General features: G+C 42.2%; 1 protein-coding gene across 1 annotated transcript; it reads left to right on the top strand.

The window, feature by feature from the left end:
- The first annotated feature begins 231 nt into the window (after window positions 1–231).
- Taco1 (translational activator of cytochrome c oxidase I) lies at window positions 232–7,700 on the top strand. Its single transcript, XM_076869501.1, has 5 exons — window positions 232–674; window positions 2,409–2,515; window positions 3,831–3,958; window positions 4,641–4,818; window positions 5,103–7,700. Exons 1-5 carry the CDS (start codon window positions 404–406, stop codon window positions 5,301–5,303), a joined length of 885 nt encoding a protein of 294 aa, XP_076725616.1. The 5' UTR covers window positions 232–403; the 3' UTR covers window positions 5,304–7,700.
- The last annotated feature ends 6,910 nt before the right edge of the window (window positions 7,701–14,610 follow it).

Genomic DNA, 14,610 nt, shown 5'->3' with positions numbered 1-14,610 from the left:
TCAGTTTCATAAACCAGATGTATCCCTATTAAATCATTGTGGGACATAAAGTTCGGTGCTCCCCCAAGCAACCCGGAGGGACTGAACACTAGGTCACGCCTCAGACTCACTCTTTGGAACCACAAAACAGGAGCCAAGTACAGTGCAGCCACGGAACGGACTTTGCGGGCGATGGGGACCTGTTTTTGAAACGGACTTGTGAGAGGAAGTGCACTACTCCATCAAGGGTCCCCACATCTGGCTGCCGGGAGGACAGTGCGGGGGTCATTCCTCGTTAGACTGCTGCATATAGGCGTGACCGGCGGAAGCAAGCTCAGCGTCCAAACCTACTCGTTGCGGCAGCCGACAGGACGGGCTCATCTTAGCCGCTGCTGTTGGAAGTTGCAGCCAAGAGTGGGAGCCGATGGCGTTTTGGGCTGCCGCCAACGTGAGCAAAACAGCTGCCCGATGCTTGCGGGCGCGAGGCCCCGGATTCCCTGCGGCTTCTCGGTTCGCCTCCCACCCAGAGCCTCCGGGCTACGGCCCTGTTGCGGGCAAGAAGCTGCACCTTACCGCGGCGGCCCTCGCCGGGCACAACAAATGGTCCAAAGTCCGGCACATTAAGGGTCCCAAGGATACAGAAAGGAGTCGTATTTTCTCCAAACTCTGTCTGAGCATCCGCCTGGCGGTTAAAGGTGAGAACCTGATAGCCCCTTCTGGCCGCCGCTGCCCTCTCCGACCCTATTGTCTCGCTTGCCTCCTGGGGTTGCGCTAGAGTGCATCCTGATCCCGAGACCTTCATTTTCTTTTCTTTCCCCAATTACCACTGTTGCCCACCTCATTAACCTTCAGAACCTATCTACATTGGATGTCCCTCATTCACTCTTCCAAACACTTTTTCTTGTTAAAAAGGGAGCTGCCCTAGAAAGAAAGATAAGAAGAAAAGTGACTTCATCCAAGTCTGTAGCTAGGAGCTCCATAGAAACAAATCCTCAGGTCAGATATATGTCTCAAACCCAAGCCCTCTGCAGTTGCTTCTTGTAGCATGTAGGTTGTGGCAGAGGCTATTGCTTGCCTAAGCCCCAGTTTGCCTCATTAGGGTTTCTTGAGAATATTTTCTTAGAAGGTAGGCTTGCAGCCATATCTTTTCCCAGTTTTGTAGCCACCCTAAAAAGTCTGTATTCTTTTTAGTGTCAGACACACATAGGAGTAGAGAAAAAAAAATCCTGTAAAAAGCAGGGACTTTGAAGTCAGGAAGACTTGGATTCTACTAATCCAAGACCTTGCCCCAGTGGCTTAACTTTGTTGGGTTTTAGTTTCCTTTTCTGTAAAATGGATTTTGCCTGCTTTTAAGTAGTTTACTGAACACAATAAGCATTCATTTAATGTTAATTTGCCTTTAGAACTCCTGCCTGGTATTTCTTTTTGATTCCTTTTCTTCTGAATTCTGTGTGCATGCATCATGCATGTATGTGTTTTACTGAAGCTAACACCAAGAGCCATTCACTCTTGGATTTTTTTTTTTTTTTTTTTTTTTTTCAGTACTGAGAGATCACCCACATCCTTGCACCTGATAGGCAAGAACTCTACCACTGAGCTACATCCCCAGCCCTTTTAAAATTTTTACTTTGAGATAGGGTCTGACTAAAGTGCCCAGATTTGCCTCGAATTTGGAATTCTTCTGCCTCAGCCTCCTGAGTAACTGGGATTACAGGAATGAGTTGGCATATCCAGCTAAGAATTCTTGATATTAAGTTCAACTAACAGTATGGAATGTTTATTTCCTGACAGGCACTGATCATACAAAGATTATGAGATACAGCCCCTAGTCTCAGAGACAGCATACTTACAATGTCATGTGAACATTTCAGTAATTATGCGCAAAGTAATAGAATAAGAGCAAGGAGTATTAATAAATCTAGGAGATACTGTTATCATCAGTGTCTCTCACCATTTTATCTAATGAAAAGTAGAGTTTGCCAAAACCTAGCTGAATGATAACCATTCCCAAAGACGCAGAGAATTAGAAATTTATTTTCCAAAATACTTCCTATATTCCATGCAGGTACTGGATACATTGTTTTTTGGTTTTTGTTTGTTTGTTTTTGGTACTGGGGATTAAACTGAGGAACTTGACCACTGAGCCACATCCCCAGCCCTACTTTGTATTTTATTTAGAGACAGGGTCTCCCTGAGTTGCTTAGTGCCTTCCTGTTGCCCAGGCTGGCTTTGAACTCCTGATCCTCCTACCTCAGCATCCTCAGTGGCTGGGATTGCAGGCCTATCCACTGTGCTCAGCATGGCTACATTGTTTTAATGAATGAAATGGTAACTTGCCACTGTTTTGGCTGGAAATAGGGCTGTAAATCCCTTTTTTCTCTCATGCTGTAATGAGATATTTTTGCTGACTCTTTTTTTCTTTATTTCAGAGGGAGGCCCTGACCCTGAGAGCAACAGCCACCTAGCTAATATCCTAGAGGTGTGTCGCAGCAAGCATATGCCCAAATCAACAATTGAGGCAGCGCTAAAAATGGAGGTGTGTCTTCAGTTTAATGTTCTTGTTATTGAATACAGTTCCCACAGGGTCTGTTTGAAAGGCTACCAAACACTCCTTAAATTATCAGACACTCTCAGCCCAAGTGTCTCTGGGGTTTGGAGGAGCACAGTCAGGAGCAGGATGAGTAGATGGTGTTCCAGAACTTCCCAACCAAGCTGTGATGGGAGGGATAGAAAGAATGGGCACAGTGTGGGGAAAGCCCTGATATTAATTTGAAGAAGGGTTATTTTTCCTTTTCAAATGTTTATGCCCTGTAGAAGAAAAGCCAGTAGAAGGGGAAAGGGTGACAGTGATAGTGATGGTGGGAGGAGCAGGGATGTTGAACTTCCTCTGGGACAAGGAAGAATGATGTGAAGGCGTTAGTAATCATCTTAATAGCTAGTGTTTATTGGGTGTTTATGCCAGGCCAAATACTTTGCTAAAAACTCTATATGCATTATCTCAATGAGTCCTCAAAATGATCTTAAGTGGAAATTGAGGCACGGAATGTTTAGGTGACTGGACTTAGCTCAAACAGACTTGAATCAGACTCCAGAAACTATGCTCTAACATTATGCATATTGCCTTTATGTAGACAGAGGCAGAGATGCAATTTTCTTCCACCCAGGGTCCCTGTATTTCCTTTGTGAAAGAGTAAGAGAAGTCATCAGTTGAAAGTTCCAGAAAGATGCAGGGCAGGGTGCTTGAAAAGAGTAGTAGAGATTGGATGCATAGACAGGAATAAGTAAGAGTTGTGGGGAGTCCAGATGAATTTGGTTATTGGCATTCTGGAGTGTTTGAATTTTGAGTCCATGCTATTTTCACCAGCTCTTAGGACAAGGCCCTGTTGTGTGATTTTTATGCATCAGTATTCAGCCATCCAGGGGTAGGAGCATTGAGACTTAGCAGGTAGGTTTCATGTGAAATAGGATGTAGGAGGATGAATCCTGGTGGGGGTGACTTGGGAGGACAGATGTGGGTGGGGAGGGGAGGAAGCAGAATTCAGAGATGTGACTTGGGAGGACAGATGTGGCTGGGGAGGGGAGGAAGCAGAATTCAGAGATGGCTGATTATTCAAGGGACCAGGGAACCAAAACAGACTCCCTTCCGAGAAGGGGTGATATTTTCAGTTACCTCAAAAGTTGGTCCCTAGGGCCTCCTCTGAGAAGGTGGGGACAGAAATAAAGACTTGAGAGTCCAGGCTCCAGCCTAGAGGCCCATCTTATGAAGCCAACTTTGTGGTGCCCGTGGTTTGGACTTGGCATGTAGGAGGGAATTGGGAAACAGGAAAATGTGTTTGTGTTGTTTATTGCAGAAAACTAAGGGCATTTATTTGCTGTACGAGGGTCGAGGCCCTGGTGGCTCTTCTCTGCTCATTGAGGCATTATCTAACAGTGGCTCCAAGTGCCAGTCAGACATTCGACATATCCTGAACAAGAATGGGTAGGTGTGTGTCTAGGGGAGAGGAATGTGGGAGGGAACAGAGCCTTCTGGTTCTAATCTATGCAAGGTAAATATTGTTGACTTCTTGTGGTATTTTAAATAAGCATACCTCCTCCTTATTAGAATCCACTGGCATAATTGAATTTAAAAAATTTTTTTTTTTAGTTGTAGGTGGACACAGTACCTTTATTTCATTCATTTATATGTGGTGCTGAGGATCGAACCCAGAGCCTCACATGTGTTAGGAAAGCGCTCTATCACTGAGCCACAACCCCAGCCTGGCATAATTGATTTGATCTTAATATATTCTGTTCTAGGAAGGATCCAAAAGACATGTTCATCTGTGTAGACAGGATCTTTGTCCCATTATCCCATCTGTAGCTATATAACGGTCAGGTCTTAAAATGTTTTACCAGGACTGGAGTCTTCAGGACTCCAGGAAATAATTAGCAAAGTCTTTGTATCCCCCAGACTCCAATCAGGGCAGAAAATAGAGGGTGGGGATGTTCATGGACTATTCCTTACCCAGCATTAGCTGCATCTTCTTCAGGGAGGGAGCTGCTCCATGTCCATGTTTGCTCTATAGGCCCAGTGAGGAAGAGGTGGTGTTAGAGTCTGTGCTTTGTGGAGGCTGAATGTCTAAAGGCATCCATGCACTCTGGCCCATTTCCTTTCTTCTCAGGGGAATGATGACAGAAGGAGCTCGTCATTCTTTTGACAAAAAGGGAGTGGTTGTGGTTGGAGTGGAAGACAGAGAGAAGAAAGCTGTGAACCTAGAGCGTGCCCTGGAGCTGGCAATTGAAGCAGGAGCTGAAGATGTCAAGGAAGCTGAAGATGAAGAAGAAAAGAACCTTTTTAAAGTGAGTTTGAAGCCTCTATCTTTGGTGGGCTTAACATGCCTCTCTTGGTTTCTTCCTGTGCCCCAGGGTACAGGTGAGGAAAAGAGTTCACATATTGTATGAACATTAATTAAATGAATACTGGATAAGGGGCCTACTCTACTGAGGATGATGAGAAAGAGTCAGAATATCGAAAACTGTGAGTTTAACCCAATGATATATTACAGTACAGCAGTTCCATTTGAGACTTTGCAAAGTTCTATCTGACTTTGTTTTAATACCTTCTGACTTTCTTTTATCCTTAGTTTATTTGTGATGCCTCTTCACTGCATCAAGTGAGGAACAAGCTGGACTCTCTGGGCTTATGCTCTGTGTCCTGTACACTGGAGTTCATCCCCACCTCAACAGTGCGACTGGCTGACCCCGACCTGGAGCAGGCTGCTCATCTCATCCAGGCTCTTGGCAACTATGAGGATGTGATTCATGTCTATGACAACATTGAATGACCAGGACATATGTGCTTGTAGGCTCCTTCTTGGGCAAGGGACAGCTCATTCTGTAGCACAAAGATTATCTGCAGCAATCTTTCAGACTGAAGCAGGTGGGAAGCCTAACAGGTTAGGAGGTCAAAGGCCAGGACTCGTGGCTTTGAGGCCAGGGGAATGACACTTTCCTGGGACTGCTTTGTTGGCACTGCTGGTATTTCAGAGCCCTCTTAGATGGGGGGTGGGACCAGCCAACTGGTCTGACTGTGATCTCAGGTAATTGGCCCTTGTGGGAACTGTAAACTCCTCAAGGCCGTATATATTGAAAACTATTCTTTGTGTGTGGGTATGTCTATGTGTGTGTTTATGGTATTAGGGATTGAATCAAGGGTGCTGTACCACTAAGCTCTGTCCCTAGCCCCTTTTTATTTTTTAAGTCAGGGTCTTGCTGCCCAGGCTGGCCTTGAACTTGGGATCCTCCTGCCTCAGCCTTCTGAATCACTGGGATAACAGATGTGCACCACCGTGCCCAACTGGAACCTATTCTTAAATAATGACAGTGGTTGATCTTGGTTGCTGCATTGCTATTGTATGGCTCTTGAGCTTTTCTGCATTCATTTGGGTATTGGACTTCTAGACTAACTATTTCAGTACCCCATGCTTAGTTCTGTCCTTCAATTCCAGATTTTTGTTGTTGTTGTTGTTGTTGTTGTACTGGGGACTGCACCCAGGGATGCTATACCCCCAAATCCTTTTACTCTTTACTTTGAAACAAGGTCTCACTAAATTGCCCAGTTTGGCCTTGAACTTGTGTCTTCTGCCTCAGCCTCCTGAGTATCTGGGATTACAGGCATACCCCATCATACCCAGCTTGTTGCTTATTTTTTGACTGGCCATAGAAATATGGTTGTATCCAGGTACTCTGTGGTCTAATACTGGTCTTATGGCTTAACACTGATATTCATTCATGTAGCTACTATTTCTCGAACATCTACAGTATACAAGAACTCTCCTTATCTAGAGCACAGACTGTTCAGCTGGCACCCTGTGACCTCAGAGAGAAAATGCAGGACCACTCTTTATAGGAGCTGCCCACAACAGTGGGATGTGCTGTGCATGTATCTTCATTTGATGAGGCCTCTGTGCCCTTCTGTCACCAGAGAGCTTAAGGTTCTAGCCCAGTAGAAAATTAGGTGTCAGTGATAAGGGACTCCCTAGGACCTCTTTTTCCTGACCATTGTATGTCCTGAGATTGGTCAGAGTAGACCTGTCAGAAGATTAGGCTGCTCTCCAGAAAGCCATCACCAAGCTCAGTTTGAGTGTTGCAGGGTACCCAGGACACCCAGCCCCAGCTCCTTTCCATCCCATATGTGAAATGATGGGGCCCTAAGAACCGAAGAGGTCATGAAGACAAAAGGAAGAGTGAAAGACTGAATCAGGAGCCTGGGTAGCTTTTGTTCCTAGTAGTAACTTCTGGGTTCAGAGGGGCCAGGAAGGCCAACCACATATGCCTGTGAAGCATGTTGGGCCTGGAGTGCCTTTTGGATCCCTGTTATCCACCTACTTGTAAGTTGTTTAAGCTATTTCTGAGCTCATTTTCCTGAAGGAGCCTCAGGTAAATAAGGATGGAAAATAACCAAAACCAAATTGACTATAAATGATAACTTTAGCTTTTAGGAACAATAGATGACTAATGTTACAATGACCTTGACAACCGAGAGCAATGGCTGTGGGAAAGAAAACTGACTGAATAATCCAAGATGATGTCAAAGTATATGCCCTTATATCTTGTTATTCATAGTCAAACTACTACCTGGAACTCTTTATTTTGTAGGAGATAACTCATCCATAACATAAAATATAGTATAATTTTAAGTTTATATGCTGCTTCATACCCAACAATTGTATCAAATAAGCCAAGTATATTATGAACAGTTGATCTCACACAAAGCAGGTGAGAACAGGTTCTAACACCACCTCTTATATTAATAGACATTGTTTATAAAGTATCTCTATTTTTGGAAATGTTAAATATAAATTAATTTGGAAGACTGATCATTTTTAATCTGAGAAATATGTATAAGGAAGCCTACTCTTATGTAATAATATAATAATATAATAATGTGAATTGGCTTCCTCTAGCCTAATAGAATTTATTAATATGGATTGTTGCGTAACCAGTTTTCTTACATCAAGGCTACTTGCAGAATTGCTTCTGTTGAAGATGGCTCTGCACTGACCCCTGGCGGTATCCTGCAGTCTCTTGCAGTTAATGTACAAGAGGAAATGAAGGAACCCTTTCTTGAACCTGTTCTGCTGTTTCTGGATCTGGTAAAGAGATCTTGAGCTATTTAAATAAAATTGTCATATCAATATAATGAGGTATTATGCTGCCATTAAAAATTATTTTTCAAAGAAGATTTTTGTCAGAAAATCTTTATTAAGTGAAAAAATGGTACAGAATTATAGAATACTAGAGTGTGGTTCAAGTTTTGAAAATATGTATTTATATAATATCCATATATAAGAATGTTAGAAGAAAGTGTTCCAAAATTTCAAAACTACATATCTCAGAATGCTGATGTTGTTACTGTTTTATTTTTTATAATCATTTATTACTTTTTTAAAAAAAATTATCTTTTAACCAGGGAACATACTTAAAAAACAAAACCTACACAAATTATTTTCTAACCAGGGAGACCACATCTGGGTATGCAGGAGCCAGATAGACCTTAAAATCAGAGGAATGAGGGGGTTAGGATTGTAGCTCAGTGTAGAGCATTTGCCTAGCTCATGTGAGGCACTGGGTTCACATAAAAATAAATACAGGTATTGATTGTGTCCATCTACAACTTTAAAAAATATTTTAAAGAATCAGAAGAATGGGGTCTGGAACTGGCTTGCTTTACCTTATTATTGGTCATTTTCTTAGCAACACAAAATCATTCAAGGACTTGAAGCCACATTAGGCTTACATCCAAGTGTCCTTTTGGTGGAATGGAAGTATTTGTGACAGGCTCTATCCACTGCCTTTATTGTTTTAATAAGTGCTATTGTGTGGAGCTGCCTTCCCTCTTCCAGAGGCCCTGACTGAATCAAAGAGGACTCTGCCTCTAACCAACTGTGGAAATTCAACCCCTTGGTTGAGTTACTTTTTTCCCTCTGTAACTTAGAGCAAAGCAGTCAATAAATCTCTAAACCCTAAGATCCCCTGACTCCCAGACTTTTAATGGAATTCCTGCAGACTCCTCTGGAGATATTGAGGAGAAAAAATTAAAATGTCAATAGGTCTAGCATATGCAAGTGCTACAATAGATTACACACTAGTCTTGACTAAAACCACTTTCTTCTACCATGCCTAGCCAGTGAACAGGAAAGCAATTTTTCCTTTTTTACCTTTTTTTTTTTTTTTTTTTGTCTATACCAAAAAGGTAACATTTTGTTTTGTTACCAAAGATTGAACCCAGAGATGCTTAACCACTGAGCCACATCCCCAGACCCCCCCCCCTTTTTTTTTGAGACAGGGTCTTGCTAAGTTGCTAAGGCTGGCTTTGAACTTGCAATCCTCCTGACTCAGCCTCCCCAGCTGCCAGGATTACAGAAGTGCACCACTGCACCCAGCTGAAATTTATTGTTTTGTTTTTTTTTTAAAGTTAAGCCTTACAGAAATATACAAGAACAAAAGTCCCATCTAAACCTACCTGCTAAGATACAACCAGCATTAGCAATCTATGTTATTCTATTCTTTGGAGCCTGTCTTCCAGGAAACTAGCTCTGCCAGTCACTAATGATCTTGGACAAGAACTTAGCTTCTTTGCATCTGATAATTCATATGTAAAATAGGAATAATAACAGTACCTATACTATTTAATACGTCAAGCACTTAAAATGGTGCCTGACAATAGTTAACTTTTTAATAAATGTTGGCCTTTTCCCCATTAAGTATGAATGAACATTTTCTAAAACTAAATTGTGATCACCCTATATACTTTATAACCTGTTTGTTTTCCACTTCACAAGATATTCTGGGTAGCTTTTAGCATTGGTATGAAAAAGTCTCTTCATTCTTGTTAGTAGCTACCTCATACTCTTTGGTGTTAATATGCCATAATTTATTGAACCAGTCTCTTATTATCTACTTACAAAAGATACTGTAATGAATGTTCTTAATCTTTGCTCACTTGTAAAATATATTTTGTGATGAGTTTATAGAAGTGGAATTTCAAAATGAAAAAGCAATTTTTATTTAGAAGTAAATGTCAATAGTTGTAAAAATCTGCTATGAAGTGTATGTTAACCTTGATGACACAGACAAACTAACCAGTTGAAATGGTAATCCAAATATATTCTACTTTACCTCCAAATTAAAAGAATGTTCATCAGATCAGGTGATAGATGCTGGGCTTGATGATGCACACCTATAATCCCAGCAACTTGAGAGGCTGAGGCAGGAGGCTCACAAGTTCAAGATCAACCTCAGTAACTTAGTGAGACTCTTCTCTCAAAATAAAAAACAGTGCTGGGTATATTTGTGGAAATTACATTAAATTACTGATATCCCCATTTGATATTCATTTAACACATTTTTTTAATGTTCTAAGATGATAGGCATACTTACTAATTTGAATTAAAGCCTCTCTCTCTCTCTCTCTCCCTCTTTCTCTCTTTCAGTAGTGGGAATCAAACAGAGTGTCTTGGCTGAGTATGGTGGCTCATGTTTGTAATCCCTGTGGCTCGGGAGGCCAAGGCATGAGGATCACTAACTCAGCAATGGCAAGGCGCTAAGCAACTCAGTAAGACCCTGTCTCTAAATAAAATACAAAATAGGGCTGGGGGTGTGGCTCAGTGGTTGAGTGCCTGAGTTCAATCCCTGCTACCAAAAAAAAAAGAAAAAAGAAAAGCAAAGCTCAGTGCCTTGTGCATACTAGGTAAGCATTCTACCACTGAGCTAGGTCCCTACCCTGACAACGCCTGATAGTATGCTTCCTTTGTTAAAGGCAATTACATCAAGGTGGGACAAGTGTGTGGATGAAGAAGTACTGGATGCTCTGAGAGCACGTCAGAGGGTCTTAACCCAGACTTGGAGTTATGTGTTTGGGAAGGCTTCCTAGAGGGAGTTACATTTAGGCCAAGTTTTTTTCCTGAAAAAATGAGGGGAGGGGGTGCGGTACAAAATACACATTGAGAGACTGTTAGTCTAAGTAATCCAAGTACAAAGATTGAAGACATGGTCAAGATTGGTGGTGAGGGAAGGGAAATGGGGAGCAAGAGCTCATCGATAACTCAGGTATTACTTGGGGAACAGAAGGTGGAAATTGGAACAAGGGAGGAAAATGATGAGTTCAGTTTGGACCTGTAGAATTGAATTTAGGTGCCTATGTGAAGCCCAAGGAGTGATATATATCTCAAACTCAGAAGGACCTGCCTGAACTAGAGAGGAAGTTTGGATTCTGGAATTCTCAGCACGTATGATAATTGCAGCAAGGGAATGTTTGAGATGGTTGGTTGAGGGATCAACAGTGGAGATGAAGCCCACTAAAAAGGCAGGGGAAAGAAAGGTAGAAGGGAAATCAGAAGGCTTTATCCAGCTGAAGACTCAATAGTTGTGTTGCAGTTCATTACATGCACGGCACTATTCCAATTGCTGATGATAAAGCAGTAAGGTTTTACACAGATTTTATTTGTTGTATTTGGAGGAAGCATATAATTTCATGCACTATGAAGAAAAATAAGGCAAAATATGGAAATACAGAATGATGGAAGAAAGACTATGTTTTAAATATTTAGTTTTTAGTTGTAGTTGAACACAATATATTTATTTATTATTTTTATGTAGTGCTGAGGATCGAACCCACAGCCCTGCATGTGCTAAGAGTGCACTCTACCGCTGAGCCACAACCCCAGTGCTTTTAAAAAAATTTTTTAGTTGTCAATGGGTCTTTTTATTTTATTTATTTATATGTGGTGCTGAGGATTGAACCCAGGACCTCACACGTGCCAGGCAAGTGCTCTACCCCTGAGCCATAACTCCAGCCCTGAAAGGCTATTTTTGATGGGGTGTCTAGGAATGATTACTCTTAAGAATTGGCATTTGAGCAGATGTACAGAAATGTCTGAAGTACAGAAATGGGAATATCTTGGGGAAGAGCACTCCAGGCAGAACAAATGGCAAGTGCAAAGGTCCTGAGATAAAGAACTTGGTAGATTCAAAGAATGTTAAGGAGGCCAGCACGGTATAAGGCTGGCAGTGGTAAAAGAGTTTGGAGAGGATGGCTGGGGTCAGCTCCTGCTGAGCCTGGTGACAAAGAATTGGGGTTTGGTTCTGAGTGTGTTGGGAAGACATTAGAGGGTTGACAGCAAGGAATGGCATGATCTGAATTATATTTAACGAAGATCACTCTGGTTGCTGCTGGAGAATCATTTTGGGGGCAGCCCAGAGGAAACAGACCAGATAGGAGGTTAGGACAATTATCCAGGAGAGAGAAAGGGTGTGTTTTAGTTTGGTGGTGGTGTAAATTGGATGGATTCAGATACATTTTGAAATGAGAGCTGAAATATATATACTAAGTGTTTAGATATATGTTTGTTAGGAAAACAAAGAATCAAGGAAGCCTCTTCTTGGTTTGTACTTTAACAACTGGGAAAACAGGAGCAGAGTTTAGGGTGAAGGGGAAAAGAATCTAGAGTTCTTGGGGCTGGGGATGTGGCTCAAACGGTAGCGCGCTCGCCTGGCATGCGTGCGGCCGGGGTTCGATCCTCAGCACCTCATACAAAGAAAGATGTTGTGTCCGCCGATAACTAAAAAATAAATATTAAAAATTCTCTCTCTCTTTAAAAAAAAATTCTAGAGTTCTTATGTAGAACATGTTAAATTGGATGCATATTTGGGCATTCCAAGAGAAGCTGCTTCTTGGGCCTTCAGATACAGGTCTTAGAGTGGGTACTAGATTTCTTCTGGCATTCATATAATTTTTAAAAAGTATTCATTTTTTAGGCGTAGATGGATACAACACAACGCCTTTATTTTTATGTGGTGCTGAGGATCAAACCTGGGTCCCGCCCGCTAGGCGAGCACTCGATGTGAGCCACAATCCCAGCCCAATATATAATTTTTTATGTTGATCTCAAGATCAATAAATTAAGACCTGAATCTAGGCCTCAGGTTCTAGCATTGGCCTATTATATGCATTCTTAACGGGGTGATATTGTCCTCAGTGGGACAAAAATTCATTGTCAAAGTTGGAAAAAAAAAAAAAAACCCTTAGACTTTACAATGACTTATGACCTTCAGAATTCAACTTCATCTGACAAAAATCCTTTTTTTTTGGTCGTGCTGGGGATTGAACCTAGAGCCTTGTGAATTTTAGGCAAACACTCTACCAACTGAGCTACACCCCCAACTCCATCTGACCAAATCTTATTCCTTAGTGTTTAATATATTTTATTAGGAAGAGCTTAAATTTAATTAAGTAATTAAAATTTTCAGACTAGGGGCTAGGCATGATAGTGTAGGCTTGTAATCCCAGGCTGAGGCAGGAGGATCACAAATTCTCAGCCAGTTTGGCTAGTTAACTTAGTGAGAACCTGTCTAAAAATTTCTTAAAAAGGCGGGGGCGGCAGGGCTTCTGGCTCAGTGGTAGAGTGCTTGTCCCGCATGTGTGAGGCACTGGGTTCAAGTCTCAGCACCATATATAAATAAGTAACTAAAAATAAAGGTCCATTGACAACTAAAAAAAAAGTAACACATAATCTTAAAAAAAAAAAAAAAGGTTGGGGATATATCTCAGTGGTAGAGCACCCCTGAATTCAGTCCCCAGTAGCATCAAAAACAAACAGTTAGGATGTAGCTCATTGTTAGAGCTTTTTGCCTAGCATGTGCAAGATCCTGGATTCAGTCCTAGACACCATAAATAAATTAATTAATTAATTAATAAGTTAATTGATTAAAATTTTCTCCTGGCCCGGATGGATGATGGGAAAAAAAAAATAGGTTGAGAAACACTGAACTTATGCATGGCTTTTAGGACAGACCTGGTATGAATCCTGGTTCCATCACTTGGACATGGAACTTAAATGAAATGACATGCCTGGCCTATAGAGAATGGCTGACAAATGTTTCTTTCCCTTTTATTTCCTCATCCCAGAAGGGAGATTATTATAGAGAACTCCAGTAAATTGAGTGGTGACCTAAATCAGGTGGGAATATGAACTTTAAAAACGTATTGAGGAAAAACAGGACATAAGGGCTAATTAAATATTACGAATTGGGTGTAAGAAAAAGGGAGCAGCTGAAGTAATTCTTAAGGAATTTGACACTCAAGGCAAGCCCCCAGTAAAGGTTGTTAGGTGCCTGTTGAAAATGCTATCTGAGGAAGCTTACTCTGGAGTCACTGACATATTTCACTGAAATAGTGATCAGAGGAAGAGAGCCCACATTAATTGTGGTGGACTTGGAATCTGAAGATCTGGGTGTATAAAATGTTGAACAATGAGGGGTTGGGAAAATTAATTATGGTCACTATTTTGAAATATCATGCAGCCGGTACAATTGTTTCAGAACAATATTTAGTGGCACATTACGAAACAATATGAAGCCATTTTTGTCAAACTTATGTCTGGGTAGGAAATAGATAAAATTATCTCTGGACTAGATATCAAGTTTTCTTCTTTGTAGTTTTCTGTGTTTTAATTTTTTTTTAAATACAAAATGCTTTTGTTAGTTTTAATAACTAGAAAAAAAAGCTATTTTCCGAAAGAACTTTTGGCGGAATTCACAGAACGTTGTGACCCACATCTCAGAATTACCCCAACCTCTGGGTCCTGAGAAACGGAGAACCAAGGGTGTGGCTCCGGAGGTCTGAGACCCAGGGAAAGGGAGGCAGTGGCGAAACCTCCCTCCTCTGGGCAAGCCCAGTCTTTGGGGGGAGGACTAACTAGAGATCGGACGCAGAGGTGGCCACACGACGCGAAGCTCAGAGCCAGACCCTCCACTGGGGCTAACACCGGGAGGAGCAAGACGCTGGCCTCCGGAGTCGTCCGGACCACGGGGGCAGCCTAGAACCGAAGGGCGGAAGGCCCAATGGCCCTGGCGGCCGCCTCCTAACCCCAGGCCCAGAGTAGCCGGCTGGGAACCGCGCCAGCCCGCGCGTCCGCGGAGCCTTCGATGACTGATGGGAGGTGGGAATGTGGGCGGAGCTTCACACCGCAGCTGTGATTGGAGCAGCCCACACCTCCCGGGAAGAGCTGGAGAGAGCTCCAGCTAGAGATGCGCAGAGACTGAGGCTCGAAGCCTTCTCCGTGATTGGCTAGCAGCACGGGAAACCGGCTA

Source organism: Callospermophilus lateralis, chromosome 11 (assembly GCF_048772815.1).
Source record: "Callospermophilus lateralis isolate mCalLat2 chromosome 11, mCalLat2.hap1, whole genome shotgun sequence".
In the NCBI taxonomy this organism is placed as follows: Eukaryota; Metazoa; Chordata; class Mammalia; order Rodentia; family Sciuridae; genus Callospermophilus; species Callospermophilus lateralis.
Note: the sequence above shows the minus strand (reverse complement) of the source record. Positions and strands in the feature narration are given on the sequence as shown.

What these genes read in the sequence shown, in the direction of transcription:
- Taco1 (XM_076869501.1), top strand. Translation starts at nt 404, where the DNA reads ATGGCGTTTTGGGCTGCCGCCAACGTGAGCAAAACAGCTGCCCGATGC. An exon ending in CATCCGCCTGGCGGTTAAAG is followed by an intron (nt 675 to 2,408) that starts GTGAGAACCTGA and finishes TCTTTATTTCAG; the next exon opens with AGGGAGGCCCTGACCCTGAG. An exon ending in AAGAAAAGAACCTTTTTAAA is followed by an intron (nt 4,819 to 5,102) that starts GTGAGTTTGAAG and finishes TTTTATCCTTAG; the next exon opens with TTTATTTGTGATGCCTCTTC.